The sequence below is a fragment of the Talaromyces amestolkiae genome (genome assembly GCF_001896365.1).
Source record: "Talaromyces amestolkiae strain CIB chromosome Unknown scaffold16.1, whole genome shotgun sequence".
In the NCBI taxonomy this organism is placed as follows: domain Eukaryota; kingdom Fungi; phylum Ascomycota; class Eurotiomycetes; order Eurotiales; family Trichocomaceae; genus Talaromyces; species Talaromyces amestolkiae.
This window is the reverse complement of record NW_024468052.1, coordinates 298,442-319,406: the sequence shown is the minus strand read 5'-3', so window position 1 is coordinate 319,406 and position 20,965 is coordinate 298,442. Positions and strand designations below refer to the sequence as shown.

Genomic DNA, 20,965 nt, shown 5'->3' with positions numbered 1-20,965 from the left:
CTACCAGGCCAAAGAGACAGTCTGCGCCCGGTCATTTCCGCCGTTTGTAGCCATGAACTCAACATCATGCTCTGCACAAAAGGGGTTAGCATAGCGAACACAAACAGTTGCAGTCTGGCGACTGAAAAAAATTTTAATAAGATTTTAAGGACCATGTAAACATATCATTACGCATTGCTATATTCAACTTGACACCATACCAAACTCAACAAACCTTCGACCTCACGGAAATTCAGGGCCAGAAATTGAAGGCAGGCACTATAGGCAGGGCCATATGATATCCATGCTGATCAAAGTTATAGCTTTGCAGCCATTATATTGTTTATTGAAAAAGTTTGAAGTCGAAACTAAGTTCAAGTTTCCCGCGTCATAGTTCTTACAACATTCCAACATTGAAGCTTAGGCTCAGAACGAATCACATGAATCGACATGTTTACTCGAATACTAACAGCAGGTACGAACAACATTACGTTCGACATGTTAGCCTCAAAGTGGATACCCAGTCAATTAGTACAGCGATCATGATATCATCAATCCGTGTTGCAACTGGGTGCATTGATCGTCTAGTGGACAGTTGACTTCTACGGAGACTATCAACAAAACACAACATTGGCTGATGGCCAAGTCTACATAAACAACGATGATACTTATTACATGTACCTACCTGTATTGAGGTAAAGCTTTCCAAAGCAGCACAATTAGGATAGGATGACTAGCTATGTAGGTACATAATATATGAAGCATTCGGAAATTAGGTATAGTTGATTATCTCCGGAGTATATTTATACAGTGTCCACGGTGCTTCCCGAAGCTACTGGCAGATGTCTTTTCATGATGAATGGTGAAATTACCATCTGCTCTCCTATACATATATTCATGATCGACATCGCTAGTGAATAAGCATCATCTGGACTTCCAGATAACTAGACACTATGTAGTATAGCATCACATGGAGTTAGCCGGAGATAAGGAGAGCTCTCATCGGTTGGCTCCTTCGACATAATTGAGCCAATTAGACCAGCCACCAGCTTGTAATACAGTAATGATGGTCTCGACCAATACACGACTCGAGGGCAGCAATCGTGTGACATCTGGCTGTATTACCGTGAGAATACAAGTGAGGCCTTTGACCAGTGTGCCCCACCAGATTCCCCCCAGGAGCTGTCGCATTCCTTCCTTTCGGCCTGTCCTGCATCGAACCTAGTGACATATTCAGTCGATGCATCAAGTTGATATTAACAGTATTATATAGCTGGAAAATTTGGCTATTCTCTCGCAAGTGCGTGCTCAAATCATGGAGTCGCAATCTAATGGTGGAGTGCGCCTATCCAACAACGCTCCCATCCGGGGACGCCCACAGCTGTCATGTACACCATGCAAGCGCAGAAAGTAGGTCCATCTGGCCCCAGACTGTCGCCGCATAACATGAAAACATTTGATGAATTGTACTAAATATACAGACTCAAATGCGACAGGGCAAGACCTTGCGACAATTGTGTTAAACGCCGTGAAGCAGATACTTGCGTGTATCCCGTCAATGGATCCGCCACTCGCGACCAGACACGCGAGTCTAAAAAGACAAAGAAGCGCATTGAGCGACTCGAGTCGCTTGTCATGGAACTTTTGGATAGAGGTGCTTTGACCCATGAAGCTCTGTCCGAAGGTCCGTCAACGACCAGCGAGACCGATAGCCATGCACATTATCACATGCCTCCTCAACACTCGGACAACGGCCATGAGACAGACACTTCCCCTGTTCAAGGAGAAGTTCCTCCTGTGCGCCGAGTGTCAAATCTGGCTGCTAGCAGCTCGGCGCATTCTTTATGGGAAACCGTTCTTCAGGATGTGAGTCTGCAGCTGTTGATCAATCCGAGACTCCGGATTCTGACCAAGAACAGATTGGAGAAATTAAAATGTACTTCGAGGAGCATGAAACCGAGTTTGAAAAACAATTCGGAAAGGTTGAGGATGCGAGAAATCCTCTGGTAGAGCCTTATGTACTTGAAGGTAGCCCCGGTCAATGGGACATCGACACGTTCACCCATGATCTGCCGCCTCGTCCGGTAGTCGATTTGCTAGTTGCAAACTACTTTGGCGCAGCAAGTCTCGTTCGACGTATGTGTTGTCGATTTCAAGTTACATAACCTTGACTGACTATTGTAGCTATCCTCCACCCGAAGAAGTTCCTCCGCCAATATGATAAATTCTGGCAGGATCAATACAGCGTCTCAAAGGCATGGCTAGGAACCTTATTTGTCGTTATGAGAACAGCAGTGCACACAGCTCGAGCAGCTGGTATCGATCTTTCAGCTACCCTTGGAGACATGGAGGACACCCAAACCCTATTCCGTATGCGTACCAAGCAAATACTAATCACGGAGTTACATGCCAATCCAACAGTAGAGAGACTGACGTTACTGACACTGCATCTTGATGCCGAGTTCATTCAGTGTCAGGACACAAGCACGGCTGTCTGGATCAATGTGGCTACTGCAGTGCGCATGGCAATGAAACTCGGACTCCATCGTGAACCTGCTCTTGATACCGAGCTTTCAGTGTTTGAATGCGAAATGCGCCGACGTCTGTGGCTTGCTATCTCGCAGACCGATGTGCTTATATCATGGCAAGTGGGACTGCCCAGCATGATTCCTACAGGTCAATGCGATACAGGGCTTCCGAGAAACCTTCACGAGGACGATTTCGACGAAGACTCTACTTCCCTCCCACAGTCACGACCATGGAACGAAATGACCAAAATCTCCACTTTTCTAGTCAAGGCACCACTCGTTAAAGTCTTTACAAAGATTGCCTCGCATATACAAGACATTCATCCCAGGGACTCGGACATACCGATACTAGAGCGCGAAATTATCGCTGCTCGAAACTCGCTGCCTCCCATATTCAAAGTCAAGTCCCTGCAGGATTCTCTACTAGATCATCCCGCCATGATCATTCGGCGTCTATCAATCGACCAGACATTGCACAGCGGTCTATGCGTCCTTCACCGACGACTCCTACCTCTTGCCCGTTTCAACCCGCAATACAGTCATTCCCGAAAGGCAGCCATCGAGGCAGCCCTGACTTTACTCAGCTACCAAGCCATCAGCCATTTCGAAAGCGGTCCAACGGGTCGTTTGGCCGGCCACAAGTGGCTCGCAACATCCATCATCCGCCACGACTACCTCCTCGCCGCTATGTTGGTATGTCTAGACTTGCGTCAAGGTATGGATGGCACTACACACCCTGCATCCAGCGACATTACCCTCTGGGGCCGTGACAGGAGCGAAGAAATGGTGACCGCACTGGAAACGTCATACCACGTCTGGCGCGCATCAAAGGATACATCCATCGACGCATTTCGGGCGAGTGAGGCTGTCGCCGTTATGCTTACCAAGATCAGGAGTGCAGAGAGGACCATGCAAACCTCGGGACAGAGCTCGGAGACTACATATTGTACGCATCCCCTCATTCCACTTACATATCTCCATTCATTGGTGTCGAACTAATTCGGTTACAGCATCAATACCATCCGTAGAATCACTCGAAATCTCACCAAAACCTGACACCTCACCGGAGCAATTCGTGCCCAATCAAGTCAATCCGTACAGTCTTTCTCTGCCGTTCTCCGAAATCGTTGCTTCCCCTGGAGCTATCGACTGGGTACGTATTATCCAATGCACCACTTTCTACTATCCTGCTAATCAGACGCTTGTAAACAGGTCGAATTCGATCGATATGTACTAGGCGGCAACATCCCCATGGACGCCAACATGTAACTTTCAAACATTAGTATACTGTACGACTGATATATTTGTCTTCTTCGTACTGTCTGGGAGTGTCAGGAGTTTCTGGGTTCTGTTTTGGAGATGAGATTGGATTTTGCGGATACCACTGACATATCGAAGCAATTGGGGTTGTTTGGAGAAAGATTGTGTACATCATATATATACATGATACTTATGTATTGAACAGGTAGGTTTGCAATTTCCTTAAAATATGGCGATGGGATACTCGGGATAGGATATTTACTTGATTGGTTTAGTTTATAATTCTCTACATATCATCTTTCACACATAGGCCCGGTGCTGCTTTCCCTCTGAGAATATATCTTATGACACAAATTGTTAATACATCCTGGTGGGTGAAGGGACGAAAGAAAAATGCGAAACATAAGTTATACATATGGTACATGCGAAAGGAATCTAAACAGAAAAAGAAACATGGAGACAATATAACCAGCGACACCAGATGATCGATGATCCCTTTGGAGAGATTTTGGAGACAAGACGAAAAAAGGGTAGTAACACAGTCTCGAATGAACAGATACATGCTATGAACTTGACCGCTTGGACGTAACAAGCGGACAAACTGAAAGAGGAGAAAATATTATTTCTTTGGTTTCGACTTCTTAGCCGTCTTTTTCAGCGCCTCCTTGCCCTTCTGCTTCCATGCCTGACTGGCATTCATCTGCTGCTGCGCAATAAAAGCTTCATATTCCTGTGTCCGTCGTCGGTTGCGTTCCGCCAATTCATGCGCATCCTCAATCTCTCTCTGCGCCTTATAAGATTCGGCACTCTGCTTCTCCGCAGTGGACAACCGAGGTGCCGCAGCTGGGGTTCCGTCATGATTCTTCCTATCCGCATTCGCATCTGTGAAGCTCTTGACTTTGTCGCCCATTTCTCTCTTCATGGTTGAATACTCCTTCTTGGCGTTGTTGACCATTTTGTCCACCATGCTGACGTTCTCGACTTTCTTGGGGGATCCAGAAAATTCGCCTCTTTCGTTCATTTTTTTCATCTGGGACAGAAATTCCTCTTGGATCATTCGGAGACCGTCTCTGCCTTCGCCAGCAGGAGGGCGATAGAGTGGGGTAATCCCAAGCATTTTGCGCGTCGCGTCAGTATTGAATAGATATCCCTGTATCAGCGAAAAGGCACCGGAGGCGGCGAAATACAATTGCAAAGCGGCCGGTTGCCACGCGATAAACAAAAGAGATATGGCTGGTAGTCCAATCACGAAAAATCTACCAATAGCACTCTGCCCCATTTCGTTCAAACCGGTGTCCACTCCTTTCTGTAGTATGTCAGCTTGTTGGGCGATGAAGACGGGGCAGAAAAGCAAACTCACCTTCATAGTGAAATACATAAAACTTGTCGCCAGCAGAGGGAGTACGTAATAAGGATCGTAACTCGTGAGATCATGAATCCAGACAAAATGTTCCATCGCAAGACCTGGAACAGGCAGTTCAGACATTCCACGCACGACTCGAAAGATACCGAAACCAAGAGGAACCTGAAGCATAGGAACGTAGGTTCTCCACGCCTTGATGTCGTGCTTTTCGAGGAGATCATCCAGTTCTACTTTGGCCTTGGCGGCGTCCAATTGTCTCCCCTGGGAAAGAAACTGCATTCGTTTTGTTCTGAGCAGCGTCATCTCATTTTTGATAGGACCAATCTTGGCTGCATTGTCTGCTGCCTTGAGCGAAGGATGGAAAAGAGCTATACGCGTGACTAAGGCAGCGGCGGCAAGACTCGCCCACCATGACATTCCGCCCCAGATGTGAATATGCTCAATTAACCATTCCATGAAAGCTGATGGACCCCAGCCATAGTCAAGACCAAGTTCTTTTAAATATCCAATTTTTTCGGGGATATCTTCGATGTTGGGAAGCTGGGGTTCTCCCAATGGCGTGACATTTTCGGTAGCTTGGGCAGCAGCATTTTCTGGGGACGTCGAATTGAATCGAACGAACGACAGACTCGAGACGGATGCCGGCGGCAAGTATGAGCTAGCTTTCAATCGTATCCGGTCATTTCGGCTGGTAGAAGGAATAGGACGAGAGGCAATGGACGACAACTATCGGTAAAGAGTCAGTCTTCAATCTTGAGCGTGCGAATTTCTCGGTGAAACATACAGATCGAGCCGGCGAAGCAGGATTTATTAAAGGAATCCTGGTACTGCCTCTAATGGCAGCCCTCGACAGACCGCGTGTGCCAAACATATTGGCGATTATAATTGAAAGACCTTGCGGAAAAGTAACTCTCGAGGATCCGCATCGGCAACATCTGCGGAAGACAAATCAATATTTTTGTTCCGCAAAGCGCCAAGTCCGGTTCTGCCGGGCGGTCAGCTAACACTTGTTCGCGATGTTCGAATCAACAGAAGTCATAGATAATGTAGTAAGTATAGATTGATTTTTGCATAGTGTTAATAGTGTTCAGAGTAGTATTAACGCATCCATGCCTTGTTCTGAATACACATGCCCAAACGCCAACCAAAATGTGTCCCTTTCTATGTACAGTATCCCAGGAATCATTGAGCCAATATAATAGATGTGAACAGTGGGCCTCCTGCCTTTTTCGACGTATCTCTCCAAATTCCAAGACATTTTTACAATAGGATTGCCTTTTCGAACTTTCATCACTTATTCCAGGGATGCCGCATCCCCAACGTTGGCATGGGGATCCGTCCGTCGGTCACGAACTTCTCTTAACTCGATACCGGGGCCAACAGGTGTCGTGCGTCTGTAGGCAGGGAAAATCTGTAAAACCATGTAAGTTTTGGCGACGTTACTCCAGTCCTTCAAATGCCTACCTTTGTGTTGGTCCAACCTAAGCGGAAAGCAGCTTCATGTGCCAGTAATTCGCCCAGTCCCAGCATCAGCCCATTCACAAATGGCAAAAGAACATTGATCGCTGTCCCCCGCAAGAGACCCCATAATGTCGGCGGTTTGTATAGAATCACCGGCGAGCTAGATGTGGACGGTGGTGAGGACGAGAGCTCGTTGTTGGCGGAGTAGTTTTCAGAGTCGGAAGGGACTGTAATAGCCGAATCGTACAGTTCGATACGCTCGGTCGATCGATCGTCGGCCATCTTGTGTATAGTATGGAAGTTATAAGGACAAGAAGGTTTGTTTATTCACTTGTGGAAGTATTCTGGCCGACGGTTGTGGATGTCGAGGATTTATCTTGTTATGTGATGGAGTCCGACGTCAAGCTTCCCCGGCCGTCATTCTGTCTGGGCTCGGCGAGACGTTGGTGGGGAACAGCCGCTTATGTAATGAGGTCTGCTTTTCACAGCCTCGAGTCAACGAGGGCATATGGACTAACTCGAAGATATTGTAGTTTTTGTAAGGCATTGCCGTACGATAGTAATATCACTCCAAATATAAAACTGTCTCGACGGTTGCATGGCGGATAATCTTTCTTTGTAGCGCTCAGCGGCGGCCGAAGGTTCTAGGATGACCAATCAGGCAACCGTGACGTACGGAGCTGTCCATTCACTGTCAACAGCTCATCCAGCTTTGCTCTATCACCTTGCACTCATCTTAATCTTCTTCGTGCTTCTACCTATGAAAGTGCTTTCAGCTAGCTCAACCTGAAAGCCTGCTCCAGTCATATTCTCATCTCTTGTTCAACCGCTGCACACTTAACTGAGCTGACAAGATCTTCTTGAATCGTTAGCCTCATAACCGCCACGCCAAGATGGCTTCCAACCTCAGTCAAGATGAAATCTTGTCCCAGTTCTGCGCCATGACTGGTGTCACTCCATCAGAGGCAAGTCTTGGTCTCCATGGTTTCTAAACTGTTTTGTCGTATACCTTCCTAACCTACAAATGGTTTAGGCCCGCCCATTCCTCGACACAAATCAATGGGACCTCGATGCTGCCGTTACCGAATTCTTCGCTGATCAAGAGGAAGAGGAGCTCCTTCAAGATACGGAAGCTCTAGGTGGCCGCCGACTAGGAACAGACTCTAGCGACGAGGCCGAAACCGCCGCCTCACGTTCGTCAGCCCATACCTCCGGACAATCAAGCTCGCGACGTGCCCCATCTAAGAAATTTGCGACCTTGGGCGATTTGACCTCTGGTGGTGGGCGAGACTCTGGAAACGAAGATGATGAAAATCAAGACTTCTTCGCTGGTGGTGAAAAGTCTGGTCTCGCCGTACAAAATCCAGACGACATCAAGCAGAAGATCTTAGAAAAGGCTATGCGGTAAGACTTTACTGACTCGAGATGACGACTATTTACTAACACGCTTTAAGAGCTAAACCCCCTCAACCTGACGACTCAGAAACCCGCAAATCGCATTTCACAGGAGCTGCGCGCACTCTTGGAGGAGATGACACCCCAAGCCAGGTGATCCAAGACCCGAATGAGAATCGTCCTACACCACCACCTAGAGTACAACGCACGCTACACTTCTGGAGCGACGGCTTTTCGGTCGATGATGGCGATCTCTACCGATCCGATGACCCCCAGAATGCAAGCATACTTGAGGGCATCCGTCGGGGACGAGCTCCTTTGTCAATTATGAACGTGGCACCGGGCCAGGAAGTTGACGTGGAAATCAAGCAACATGATGAGAAATACACCCGACCCAAGCCAAAGTACAAGCCATTTACTGGTTCGGGACAGCGACTGGGAAGCCCTACTCCTGCTATCCGCACATCCCAGCCCGAGCCTGCTGCTGCGCCCGCCTCTTCAGAGCCAGCCAAGCCAGATATAGACGAGTCGCAACCGGTGGTGACTTTGCAGATCCGTCTCGGAGACGGGACGCGACTCACCTCTCGCTTCAATACTACCCATACTATTGGCGATGTTTATTCCTTTGTAGCAGCGGCCAGCCCAGCGAGCCGATCTCGCGCCTGGATATTGATGACCACATTCCCCAGCAAGGAGTTGGCGGACAAGGCTGCTGTTTTAGGCGAATTGCCTGATTTCAAGCGAGGTGGTGTCGTTGTCCAGAAGTGGCAATAATGCTTGAAACTAGATTACAAATTTCCTCTGGCTGTCAATTATAGAACTAACCACGATAGAGCTTGTATGCTAGCTTCATGACCCAGATGCAATCATCCTAGTTAAATCATCATGTAACTAGACGAATATACATGACTTCCGGATTCTTCGTGTCCTGAACCCAGTCCTTTATTATGACTTTTGCTCAACTAGATGTAAAAAGAGCGAAATATCTTATTTTTGTTCTTTAATGTAGATATTCACTTCGTCGTGCAATCGGAGGGAGTCCGCGGAGATTTCGTGCTTATCAATCATCCTCCGATGACGCAGAACTTTTTTCTCTTTCTCCAGCAACCTCATCTGTCTACACGACCCCGCTACTACTCAACGTACTCCCTTTGGAGTAATCAAAAATAAAATTACACCATAAGAATATAGATATCACCGCATGCAATGCCCCTTGACGGAGTGAAAAACATCGTGCTGGTGAGTCGATATCACTTCCCCGCCGCTTATCGATAACAGCAGAACAATTTACGACACCACTGTCTCTGCTCTTTACATTCATGATACAGTTACTTACGACTGATATAGGTGCTATCCGGCAAAGGAGGCGTCGGAAAATCCTCCGTGACCCTCCAACTTGCCCTCGCGCTTACCCTGCAGGGCAAATCAGTCGGCATCCTCGACATCGATCTCACCGGCCCCTCCATCCCACGCCTCGTCGGCAAAGAAGATGCCAAAATCACACAATCGCCGCGCGGTTGGATACCTGTCGAAGTATATCCATCCGAAACAATCAAAGACGATGAGCAGGGAAATGCGCAACTCCGTGGGTCATTGAGGTGTATGTCTGTTGGATTCTTGCTCCGTGATCGCGGGGATGCGGTGATTTGGAGGGGCCCGAAGAAGACGGCGATGGTGAGGCAGTTTTTGTCGGATGTTTATTGGGGGGAGACGGATTATTTGCTTGTTGATACGCCTCCGGTATATACCCCAAATATGCCTTCTCAGACTTCGGATTAGATATGCTAAAGGACTATGATCCAGGGCACAAGTGACGAACATATCGCCATCAGCGAAAGCTTGCTAACAATGTCGTCTACCTCACGAAATACAGCCACGGCCTCACGAATCTCTTACCTCGCCGGCGCAGTGCTGGTCACAACACCTCAAGCCGTCGCAACCTCTGATGTGCGTAAAGAAATCAATTTCTGCTTCAAAACACAGATTCCTATCCTCGGTGTCGTCGAGAACATGTCCGGATACACATGCCCTTGTTGCGGAGAAGTCAGCAACTTATTCTCCCGTGGTGGAGGCGAGGTTATGGCTGCCGAGATGTCGATTCCGTTCCTGGGGCGGGKGCCGGTTGACGTTAAGTTTGGGCAGCTTGTGGAGAGCCAGAAGATTGATGGCGATGATGGTGAGGATAGTGATGTTGATGGCGAGGACGTGGAAATACAGAGGAATCCGTTTGAGGATGATGAGAGGTTACTTGTGGAAAAGTATAGGGACTGCTGGTCACATCCTATATTTGAGGGCTTTACGAAACATCTTTTGGATAAGATTGAGGCGGAGTCGGGGTAGGTGGATATTATTTCTTCGTGTATATGTGTTTTGTGCATGGCATGAGCAGGCGCTTCCGTGATTATGGGTGGCAGTATTGACTGTATTATACCAAAACGTATTGAAAACCATTACAAACAGTGTATTTAATCGTTCTGCCGAATTATAGGCTCATTAAACAACTCCGTGAAAGGATCGAATGTTCCTCGCTAAGATCAAATACCCCCAAACTCCAATATCTAATTATGCGAGCATTTCGTAAACGTCTTCAAGCTGTGGGATAAGCAACAGCCTGGTCCTGATCCCTGACGAGTAATGCACGCAGAGAATTCTCTGCCGAATACGAGTGCGAGTAAAACGCCTGCTGACTTGCAGTTTCGCGCTGCACAATACCTTTCAACCAATCCAGCCAATCTTGAACTTCGGCCACGAAAATAAATCTATCGGCCGCGGTATTTTGGGTCTGACCAACTGCTCCCGCAAATGGTGATGTGTGCAGTGCAGGAGAACCTTTTGGTGTGTCGGGAGGCACTGATGGCCAAGAGGACCTATTTCCCTGGGCATCGAGGCGAGTCTCGGAAAGCAAAGCGGGAGAGGACAGGGTTGATGACTTGGTGGCCTTGAATTTGGATGGTGTGCTCGCAAGCAGTGCGGTGCTATCTGACTTTGACGTGGCCGCAAATTCATTCATTCTCGTTGCTGGCGCCGTTGGGGATTGCTTTCCCTTTCTGGGGTTCCTCCCTTGCGTCATATTTCCAGCACGGGTATTTTCACGTTCTACTCGTGAAGTCTGTTGATAACCAGTTGCCAAAGCCGTCTGCCTAAGGTCATCTAACAACCCCAACGGTGAGCCATATAGCTCATTATCATCATCAACAATCACAATATGACCATCTGCATCTGCCGGGCTTTCCGTGCTATCTGCTGCCGTTTCCTGGATAGCGAGCAAATGACCCGGGGGATCATTGACTTCGCCAAACGGAGCGATATGACTTCCATACTCATTGGCAAGACTCAATCTGCTCCTGCCACATATCTCTGCAATGGAATCCAATGTGCTGCGGATATCGGGTTCGATTGCACGTAAAATAGCGTCGATTCCGAATTCTTCCACTGCTGGTAAATTTATTTGTTGCATTGCCGGATCTGATGACATGTTTGTAGATGCCCTAGCATTGCTGGTCTCGGGAGTATACGCTCTAACTAAAACGGGTTGTGTGGTTGCGGTGGACGAATGTCCGATTATATGTCTGTTATCTTGGTTTTCTCTTAGTCTTCGTAATAGGGGCTTGGAGCTCCCATATAATTGCCGATGAGCAGTTGTCCTCCGTGCCAAATTCGACTCATCAACTTGACGAGGTTGAGAAGAGGAAGTGCCTGCCGATAGAAAAAGGCCCCTAGGCAAGACCGGTTGTGGTAAAGAAGATGACAGACGAGATCCATCGTTTCGGTGGGTCGAGATCATTGTAGATCTGGCTTCCATTCTGTCCACGTTCTGCTGCAGAACAAACACACACACTTCCTAGGTTAGAGTAACTCCAAACGCCACAGGCTATTTCCCAACGCTACCAAGATAAAGGCTACGTAGTCGTGCGTGACAATGAGAAGAAACACGCCAGAAAAGAGGCTGCTGACCGCAGTAGTACAGAAGAAGGTGGCTGACCCCGGTTGTCGGCAGGCAGATGGATTTATTCAATGTTGGTTCAAGTGCAGAGACATACATATAGCTGAGACGAGAATCCACCAGTATGGCGTGGGTTAAGATGGCAGTATCAAGATCAGATTGGTTGGCAGCGCAAGTTGCATACTCAGCCTGCAGAAAAGCGGAACTATAATGAAACAGATATAAGACACAATAACAGTATTAATCAATCAAGACAGGAAATACACAGGAGGACGGGGATGCGGCAGGGAATGAGTTGGCAGGTTGAGTTGGTTGTGTTGCATGTTTTTAGGAAGAGGGAGGGGAGGGGTTGATCTGAGCCTCGGAGGAAGGTGATCAGTCCGCGCAGCTAACTCACCCGTCAGCCAACCACAACTGTGACACTACACAATCTTCGATTGACTAGTTGTTGTCTATTGAATATTGGATTATTTTTATGTGAAGCTGCCAGGATGAGCAAGAAATATGTATCTTTTACTTCTCCCCACATTCTCTGCGACATCACTGACTTGACCGACAGTTCCCAGACTCCGATTCAGGGTCCGATTTTGATGAAAACACCACAGACCTCCCATTTCCCAAACCACTATCGCGCTCGTCCTTCCTAGCTCCAGAATTCGACCCTGCCACATTCCTCTCGTCTCTGACCAACCGACATCAAACCCTCGAAGACTTGCGACTAGAACTCCGCGAATTAAGCCAAGGACTAAACAAAGAGCTACTCGATGTGGTCAATGAGAACTACCAGGACTTCCTGTCGCTCGGCGGCGCGCTACAAGGCGGAGAAGAGAAAGTGGAAGAAATTAGCGTGGGACTCTTAGGTTTCCAGCGCGACGTTGCAGCAATTCATGCCAAAGTCGAAGCCCGAAAAGCCGAGATGGAAAGCCTTCTACAAGAGAAGAAAGCGTATAGGATAAAAGCGAATATGGGAAGGGCTTTACTCGATATCGCGGAGAGAATAGAAGAATTGGAGCAGCGATTGATGATTGTCGGTACGAAGGCGTTGAATGGCTTACCTTCTACCACCGAGGACGCGGATTCAGATCAGGAAGGATTTATTTCTGACAACACGGAAAGCGACGAGGACTCGGAGGAGGAAACCGACGAATCCACCATCATATCAATCAAAAGACTGGAAAGTCACGTACAGAAATACCTATATATAATCTCAGAGTCGGATCGAATAGGTTCAGATCACCCCTTTGTGCTTGGCCAGCAACCTCGTCTTGAAAAGATAAGGTCTACATTACTTCTCGATTTGGACACGGCGCTGAAGCAATTTCGAAAAGGTGGAACTAAAGACGAAACTCGTACAGTCAAAGTTTTACGATTATATGACTCATTGAAGGCCGAGTCTAGTGCCGTTTCTGCGCTTAAACAGCTCTCAATATAGATTGTGCGATTTAGCGGGCTTCTTTGTGACATAAAAATACACTGCATAGCGTGGAGTTGGTAATTGAATCCGAATAGCTAGCTGCTTGATAGATACCATGGAACGCCATGAATGAAATTTATCTTTTAAGAATACATATATGAAGAAAGGAAGATAATTTACAATCCAGCCAAATAGGTTGGTTCGGGGGATTTATCGGATTTGTAGTCTCCGTTGAGACTGAAGCCGGGTCCGTTTGTTGAGCTCAAGACCTGTATCATGTTAGCATGAAAATAAAAGGAGTGGATAAGATGTTGTATGCATACAATTTCATAAACCTCCTTCGGAACACGGTCACTCAATTGAATGGCATCTTTCTTAATCTGTTCCAAAGCGGCTCGCAAATTGTCACGAAGTTGTTCTGGAGAGAAGCCCAATTGTCCGATGGGCATGCGGATGACTGCATCTCGCTCACGATAAACGGTACCACCTCGAAGCATCTGCACACGAATACCAACGTCGTCCACAACAGTACCGGTCTTGACACTAGGCATGAGCCCTTTGGGACCAAGAATTCGACCCAATCCAGCTTTATTCAAAGCATCGAGGCTATCCGTGTGACATATACACCGTTCAAATTCGATGATTCCTTTCTTGATGTCCTCAAAGATTTCCTTATCTCCGACAATTGAAGCACCGGCCTCAAGAGMCTCCTTTGCGGCTTTGGATCCTGGAGGCGCAATAACGCAGATTCTGGACTCGGTCTGTACGGCGTGGGGGAATCGGACCATGTTACGGATGACTGGACCGTCTTTTCTTGATTTTAATCGAATATGAATCTCGTACTTTGATCGCTCGCGATCGCGTCCGACTTCGAAAGCACGGATGTATCTAAAATGTCTTGTGAGCATGCCGTTCCGTAGAAACCGAGACAGTTCCGGAAATGCAAAACCCATACCTCATCGCATCGCACAATGCATATTGATCAATGAGACCCAGGTCTTTCTGTTGATAGTCTCTTGATCCCTTGGCCTTCTTCTTCGTCGTCTCTTTCTTGTTCTTCTTTCCCTTTGAATTGCTCATGGCTGTTCGCACTTGTTGGCCCAGAGGATAGAGGAAAGGGGCGATGGCGCTATTCTGCCGCATAGTCAATCGACATGATGCTGACAAAGGGCCTACCGTCACCGGCAAGGCTCGAAAGGCGGAAGCCATTTGGTATGTCACGGCGCAGCAATGGCTCGGTTCTCTTGGAGATAGATCTGACCTGACAGACTTGGCCGAATGTTTTTCGGAGCTTTGGAAGGAGCGGAAAAAAGTGGCGCCGAGGGCACTTTACTGTGGGTCCTTCCTTAGCAGATTGGCTGTGGGGTATATTCGAGCATCTTTTTTGGATGATTCACACCCCGCCATCTTACAAAGTTTTCTATCTTCCATCTTGGGTTGTGAGAAATATACCACAATGTCTTGCAAGTTGGTTTGTGCATCTGGCGCCAATCAGGCAGGCTTGCTGCCCGCCACATTGATCGCCACATCCGTCAATGAAGCCAGACCTAGTCCTGTTGTTGAAATCACCTACGAGAACGCTCCTACACTTCCTAGCGGTGATGTGATCGAGTTCACTGGTGTCAGTGGAAAGACCGTGCAGGGCCTTGACGCTGTAATTTCCGAGCTCCGTGTCCAATTCCCCTTCCTCAAGAGCAAATATGAAGCTCAGGTATGTCGCTGCTAAATGCTCACGTGAGGAGCACTGTTACTCATGACCATTATAGGAGGATAAATGGTTGTCTCAAGTCGGCCAATACGTTCCCCTAGACCACAAAGCTCTCGAAGCACCTCTTCAGACTCTTGACTCCTATCTTACACTCCGTTCGTTCCTCGTCGGCTACTCCTTGTCTGCTCCCGACATTGCTATTTGGGGCGCCCTCCGCGGAAACCGTGTGGCGGTCACAGCTGTGAAGAAAGGAACATTGATCAATTTGACCCGTTGGTTTCGTTTCTTGGAGGAGCTCTGCCCTTGGACTACCGCCGCTGTTGATGCGGTAAACGCTGCGGCCAAAGCGAAGCGGGCTGCTGCGTCCAAGGCAGGTGCCAGTTACGACATTGCCCTCAAAAACACTGAACAAGGCGTCGTTACTCGTTTTCCTCCCGAACCCTCTGGGTATCTCCATATTGGCCACGCAAAAGCCGCTCTCTTGAATGACTATTTTGCGCACGAGAAATACAAGGGAACACTTTTGTTGCGTTTCGATGATGTATGTTCATATCTCCTGCAGATTTCGATGAGAATGGACACGAAACTAATCCAAAAAAGACCAATCCCAGCAAAGAGAAAGAGCTTTTCCACGATGCGATCCTTTTCGACCTCGATTTGATGGGAATCAAGCCTGACAGAATCTCATACTCGTCAGATTACTTCCAAGTGCTGCATGATTACTGCATTCAATTCATCAAGGATGGTTTCGCGTACGCGGATGACACTGACAAGGAGACCATGGCGCACGAGCGAATGGAGGGTATTCCCAGCAAGCGTCGTGATTCTCCCGTTGAGGAGAGTTTGGCTCATTTCGAAGAAATGAAGTCTGGCTCTGAAGAGGGCCAGAGATGGTGTATCCGAGCTAAGATTTCTTTCGACGATAAGAACAAAGCTATGAGAGATCCTGTCATCTACAGATGCCAGCAGACACCCCACCTTCGTACTGGTACAACCTGGAAGGTCTATCCTACCTATGATTTCACCTGCCCTATCCTCGATTCAATCGAAGGAGTCACTCATGCGTTGAGAACGATCGAGTACAGAGACAGAAACCCACAGTACGAGTGGATGTTGAATGCCCTCAAGCTCCGCAAGGTTCAGATCTGGGACTTTGCTCGCATGAACTTTGTGCGGACATTGCTTTCTAAGCGAAAGCTTACTAAGTTGGTTGATGGTGGTGTTGTTTGGGGTTGGGATGAGTACGTCTATTGTATAAAACCTAGTTCATCAAGAACTTGCTAATACTGTGTACAGCCCTCGTTTCCCTACTATCAGAGGTATTCGCCGACGAGGTATGACGATTCCTGCACTCAGAGAGTTCATTCTCAAGCAAGGCCMAAGCCGTAACATTGTCAACTTGGACTGGACTATCTTCTGGGTATGTTTGAATCCATAGATTTTTGTCCCAACCGAGATTAACAATATTTTAGTCTACGAATAGGAGATATATCGACCCTATCTCTCCACGCCATACTGCTATTTTGAAAGAAGGCGTGGTCACGGCTCAAGTCACTGGAGATTCCGTACCATCGGCCTCGGCCCCGTTGGTTTTAGACAAGCCCAAGCATGACAAGAACCCCGAACTCGGCACAAAGAAGGTTGCTTTCAGTCAAAATATTATTTTGGAGCAAGAGGACGCCAAGTTGTTCAAGCAGGATGAAGAAATCACCCTCATGAAATGGGGCAATGCGATAGTCCGTAAGATTGAGAAGTCTGGCGATGTCGTGACCAACCTTGAACTTGAGCTGCACCTCGAAGGAGACGTCAAGAAGACCGACAAGAAGGTTACCTGGTTGTCCAAGGACGGCCAACAGCTCATTCCAGTTGAACTGGTGGGCTTCGACCATCTCTTGACAAAGGACTCTCTCCAAGAAGAGGACAACTTTGAAGACTTCTTGAACCCCAAAACCGAATGGCGCGAGCAAGCCTTTGCGGATGGTAACGTTGCAGACATCAAGGAGGGTGATATTATCCAGTTCGAGCGAAAGACTTTCTACCGCTGTGATCGTCCTTTTGTTGCTGATGGAAAGCCAGCCGTGTTCTTCGAGATTCCGACTGGAAAGACCAGCAGCTAAATATATAGGAAAACTACCGTCTTTAGTTATGATTAAGGCCAATTTTTTTTGGTCGAAAAGTGCGCCCCTGAGAAATGTTCCCAGCTAGATGAGAGAAATGGAACATCATTTTTTATTGGCATTATTCATATGCTGTTATAATGCTGATTCTCTAGTTTCATCAAATCATATCTGAACAAGGTAACGCCATCCTCTCGAACAATATCCAGGGTCATATACCAAATCACGAGCTTTGGAGTAAAGAATATCATGCAAGCTATGCTTGCCCCACCTAGGGTCTGCCATAAAGCTTCCCCATTACCTTCTGCTTTCTTTGTCATTACTCCTTAAACTACTTATCATCCAATTTTCAGGAATTGAATCACTTGTTATCACTGAGAAGGATTGTTTTGAAGAGGACAATCATCATATCATCATGCCTGCTTCTTCCTCTGCTATCAACACTGGTGTGGTCGTTACATTGCTTCTTCTCGTAAGTACCTCTACTTCTATCCATTGCCTCGACCATCAGCAAAATACTAAATCACCTTTTCTAATAAGACCACTGCGGTCTCGATCATACTAGGAGGGTATGCCAAATTTCAGATGATCACGGGTGTAGATGAATCCTCTGACAGCAAATAGAATCGCATGGTCACGCATAAACTCACTATTCCTCCCCTTTCCAACTTCATTGGGAGCAATCTCCACACTCTATCCGCTACTTCCATTCTTTTCAGCGTTAATTGCAACTATATTCGCATCTCGATACCAGCGAGATCGTGACGACACTCCCAAAAATCTAATCACAGCTTCAACGGCTTCTGACGAGAATGGAAACCATACTATTTCCGTGATTGCAGTCAACGGACCTCTCCCATCCTCACAAAGATCCCAATCCTCGTTTCTATCATTGATCAACCCAATCATAAACTTTGCTATCGATCAATCCCTCACCCTCCTTCCCGTCATAGTCGCCACGCTTACCGCAACATACATCTCCCCAAGTGACGACAACTGCCATCTCGAACAGACATGGCAGTCGTACTACCACAGAAAAGAAGTGCACAGCATCCGCACAATCCAAGATCAATTACGGTGTTGCGGATTGCGGAGTACGAGGGATAGAGCATGGCCGTTCAAGGATGCGAATCATGGCGATGATGCGTGTGAGAGGACGACGGGGTATACGCAGAGTTGTCTACAGCTGTGGAGTGAGCAGGAGAGAAGGGTTGCAGTTTTGGTGTTTGCGGCTGCTGTTCTGGGGTGGGGGATCAAGGTATTCTCTTTTCTTGCTCTTATGCATTACTATTGGCATTGATAGCTGACCGTGACTAGATAGGCGTGACCAATCTTGCATCAGGGCGATTTTATGAATTCGGCAATTCAAGATCTCGACGCAATGCCTGGTTCAATGAGGCAAATGCTCGAAATGGGAACTATAGCGAATCTTCCGGTCCGAGACTGCTTCCATTCACTGATAGTGAGAATGGCAATGCAGAAACCGAAGAGGGTGCGGTTTTACCTGTGGATGACACCCCGGCAGCTGAGAGCCCTCTTCTTAACCCTGATGCTCGTGATCTCAGCTCTCTAGAAGGAAGGGATCTTACAGGCGGGAGCCCGTGGAGAGAAAATGTGTAAATAACAGACGAGCAAGAAGTTGGCTCGCTGAAGGCTGGTACAGTAGAACCATTGGATGAGCGATGATACTGAAAGGGTATCATTGCTATTAACACGTCTATTTATACGAGTACGCGTTTATGCTAATGACGAGTCTCTTTCGGGTCCCATATAATATTCAGAAGTCCATCTGCATAAAGCCCACTGACAATAAGCCGACCTCTTTTAGAGTCCATATCACCTGAAGTGCTGCTTGGGTAGAACGTCCCGTCATCTGGATAACAGATCAATACATGCCACAGAGATTGAAGGGCAAATAACCTACCGGCGAACAGTGTCTGAGCGTAGTATTTTGTATGCAGGTTGAAGAGGCTTCCAGGAAACGGGCCGAGATCAGGTCCATTTCGTCGACGAATTTCGGCCACAACAGACGGAGCAACACATCCGTGAGGGTTTTTGGCCATGCAAAACAACCGGCCAGCATCCGGAGACCCCGTTGCGACTACTCCACGAAGAAATTTCCCACTAGAGTTGAATACTGTTAAGTCATCTTTGTCCAAAGACCTGTCGAAGCTGAGCGTTTCTGGGTGAAAAGTCATATAGACGCTGCTATATTTCCTCGACAGTGCATCAGTCTCCGGGTCACGCTCGTAAATTCGAACGATGTCTGTGCTTGTCGAGGCAACGAGAACCTCTTTCCCTGTTGGCGTCACGAGTATTCCGTTCGCGAATGGAATGCCACCTGCAACAATGGTACATATCGGTTTGTATGGGATACTGAAGTCGACAAACGTTACCCATCCCAGGGGAAGGCCAAGCACTCTCTCAGTGAAAGACAAGAACGGATGTCTGCGGCGAATGAGGCACTGGTCATTTGTGACATAGAACGACGTGTAAGATACGGGCGAGACAGAGTTGGGAGAACGTATGGTATGGTTGTTGTCTGTAACGGAGCATACGTGCACTGCCCGTGCATTTTCGTAGTCTAAATCCATGACCTCTACACAGCTCTTGTCTTGACCCTGGTTGACAACAAATAAACGTGCATGACTATTTTCCTCCTCACGATACAGACCCACGCCGAGGGGATGAAAGCCAGAAGTCGTAGGGAAATTGACGAGATCTATTTCACGGAGACTGCCCGAGCCGCTGTAATCGTACAACAGTAATTGACCATGCCGCTGAGAGGCGTGGCTACGACCCTAGTGCTTCAAGTCAGAAAATAAAATAGAAAGAAAAAAGTCGAGGCTACCGACCCACAGAGCGTTCCAAGACACCCGTCCAGGGTCAGAGCTGATTATTGCAAATCCGCTCTCGTGATCTAAAACCATATCCTCGGAGAATACCACACGGTCTTTGAATATCGTCCAAGCTAGGCCGCTGCGAAATGCGAGCCATTGTTCGGGGAGACGAGGAAGCTCTACCCACGGCGAGAGAATTTTGTGGAGGAATAGCAACAGGAACGATAAGGCTGTAATTATGGTGAAAGCCTGCAGGACAGTTAGTAACGGCTTCCAAATTGAGCGAAAGTCTCTTACCTGGGCAGAGGATAACCCCATTGTATTATCAACGAGGCTACATATATAACGATAAGCATAAGCATGTACGTCTGAAGATGAAGCCATTCAGTCTTGAATTTTCTGCGAGTTGCTGACGAAGCTCGTTTTCGTTCGGTGAGCTCCTTCCTGCCCTGCCTCCTTTTCCCAGTAGGTGATCCGCGACTGATTGTCTTTCCACCATCCCAGCTCCCTCTCATCTTTCCATCTCCATTTACTTCTTATTTCCTCTTCTACTTTCAGCTCTGCAGGTATCTGAATTCATCGTCTCACCCTGAGTACGTCGTCAGGATGAGAACGTCGTATGATGCGCCATTGATCGTAACGTTAACCTTCAGTCGGGCTCGCCGGAAAGTCAAAGTGGAACCGGCTCATAAATTTCACTCTGATCGAGGATCGCAATTGACTGTAAGCGACTGGCAAGGTCCCAAGGTTCTGATTTTGAAATTGAGTTGCGTCGATTGTCCGGGCCAATTGTATTTGAGTAACCAGCACATAGGTCGAGTCCGCTGCTTTACTACGAGAACGTTCGCTCCATTGTCAGGCTTACCTGATTGCTAGCTGAATCAAATGATCGATCACGAATTTTGAGTTCTCCAGCTGCAAGAAGAAGCTTCGTGACCATCAAGTAAACCACTACTT

At 47.6% G+C, this 20,965-nt stretch overlaps 11 protein-coding genes across 11 annotated transcripts; 6 read left to right on the top strand and 5 right to left on the bottom strand.

Annotated features, from left to right (window-relative positions):
* Nucleotides 1–1,294: 1,294 nt before the first annotated feature.
* Nucleotides 1,295–3,776, top strand: BHQ10_007643 (uncharacterized protein; the record flags this gene model as incomplete). Its single annotated transcript, XM_040880361.1, has 6 exons — nt 1,295–1,389; nt 1,461–1,845; nt 1,899–2,115; nt 2,164–3,453; nt 3,518–3,660; nt 3,720–3,776. 6 exons carry the CDS (start codon nt 1,295–1,297, stop codon nt 3,774–3,776), a joined length of 2,187 nt encoding a protein of 728 aa, XP_040736146.1.
* A 610-nt stretch (nt 3,777–4,386) lies between these two features.
* Nucleotides 4,387–6,001, bottom strand: BHQ10_007642 (uncharacterized protein; the record flags this gene model as incomplete). The annotated part of the gene is made up of 2 exons (XM_040880360.1): nt 4,387–5,856; nt 5,915–6,001. The coding sequence occupies 2 exons, from the start codon at nt 5,999–6,001 to the stop codon at nt 4,387–4,389; spliced, it is 1,557 nt and encodes a 518-aa protein (XP_040736145.1).
* A 423-nt stretch (nt 6,002–6,424) lies between these two features.
* Nucleotides 6,425–6,873, bottom strand: BHQ10_007641 (uncharacterized protein; the record flags this gene model as incomplete). The annotated part of the gene is made up of 2 exons (XM_040880359.1): nt 6,425–6,541; nt 6,595–6,873. The coding sequence occupies 2 exons, from the start codon at nt 6,871–6,873 to the stop codon at nt 6,425–6,427; spliced, it is 396 nt and encodes a 131-aa protein (XP_040736144.1).
* Nucleotides 6,874–7,484: 611 nt separating this feature from the next.
* On the top strand, nt 7,485–8,760 carry BHQ10_007640 (uncharacterized protein; the record flags this gene model as incomplete). The annotated part of the gene is made up of 3 exons (XM_040880358.1): nt 7,485–7,541; nt 7,625–7,995; nt 8,046–8,760. The coding sequence occupies 3 exons, from the start codon at nt 7,485–7,487 to the stop codon at nt 8,758–8,760; spliced, it is 1,143 nt and encodes a 380-aa protein (XP_040736143.1).
* A 432-nt stretch (nt 8,761–9,192) lies between these two features.
* On the top strand, nt 9,193–10,326 carry BHQ10_007639 (uncharacterized protein; the record flags this gene model as incomplete). The annotated part of the gene is made up of 3 exons (XM_040880356.1): nt 9,193–9,225; nt 9,334–9,726; nt 9,790–10,326. 3 exons carry the CDS (start codon nt 9,193–9,195, stop codon nt 10,324–10,326), a joined length of 963 nt encoding a protein of 320 aa, XP_040736142.1.
* Nucleotides 10,327–10,573: 247 nt separating this feature from the next.
* On the bottom strand, nt 10,574–11,461 carry BHQ10_007638 (uncharacterized protein; the record flags this gene model as incomplete). Its single annotated transcript, XM_040880355.1, has 1 exon — nt 10,574–11,461. The coding sequence occupies one exon, from the start codon at nt 11,459–11,461 to the stop codon at nt 10,574–10,576; it is 888 nt and encodes a 295-aa protein (XP_040736141.1).
* Nucleotides 11,462–12,420: 959 nt separating this feature from the next.
* On the top strand, nt 12,421–13,361 carry BHQ10_007637 (uncharacterized protein; the record flags this gene model as incomplete). The annotated part of the gene is made up of 2 exons (XM_040880354.1): nt 12,421–12,435; nt 12,489–13,361. The coding sequence occupies 2 exons, from the start codon at nt 12,421–12,423 to the stop codon at nt 13,359–13,361; spliced, it is 888 nt and encodes a 295-aa protein (XP_040736140.1).
* Nucleotides 13,362–13,519: 158 nt separating this feature from the next.
* BHQ10_007636 (uncharacterized protein) lies at nt 13,520–14,423 on the bottom strand (the record flags this gene model as incomplete). The annotated part of the gene is made up of 3 exons (XM_040880353.1): nt 13,520–13,612; nt 13,667–14,231; nt 14,299–14,423. The coding sequence occupies 3 exons, from the start codon at nt 14,421–14,423 to the stop codon at nt 13,520–13,522; spliced, it is 783 nt and encodes a 260-aa protein (XP_040736139.1).
* A 376-nt stretch (nt 14,424–14,799) lies between these two features.
* Nucleotides 14,800–17,168, top strand: BHQ10_007635 (uncharacterized protein; the record flags this gene model as incomplete). The annotated part of the gene is made up of 5 exons (XM_040880352.1): nt 14,800–15,054; nt 15,110–15,592; nt 15,652–16,292; nt 16,348–16,471; nt 16,524–17,168. 5 exons carry the CDS (start codon nt 14,800–14,802, stop codon nt 17,166–17,168), a joined length of 2,148 nt encoding a protein of 715 aa, XP_040736138.1.
* Nucleotides 17,169–17,583: 415 nt separating this feature from the next.
* BHQ10_007634 (uncharacterized protein) lies at nt 17,584–18,788 on the top strand (the record flags this gene model as incomplete). The annotated part of the gene is made up of 3 exons (XM_040880351.1): nt 17,584–17,640; nt 17,923–18,426; nt 18,486–18,788. 3 exons carry the CDS (start codon nt 17,584–17,586, stop codon nt 18,786–18,788), a joined length of 864 nt encoding a protein of 287 aa, XP_040736137.1.
* A 122-nt stretch (nt 18,789–18,910) lies between these two features.
* On the bottom strand, nt 18,911–20,326 carry BHQ10_007633 (uncharacterized protein; the record flags this gene model as incomplete). Its single annotated transcript, XM_040880350.1, has 4 exons — nt 18,911–19,041; nt 19,093–19,969; nt 20,024–20,257; nt 20,306–20,326. The coding sequence occupies 4 exons, from the start codon at nt 20,324–20,326 to the stop codon at nt 18,911–18,913; spliced, it is 1,263 nt and encodes a 420-aa protein (XP_040736136.1).
* Between the last annotated feature and the right edge of the window lie 639 nt (nt 20,327–20,965).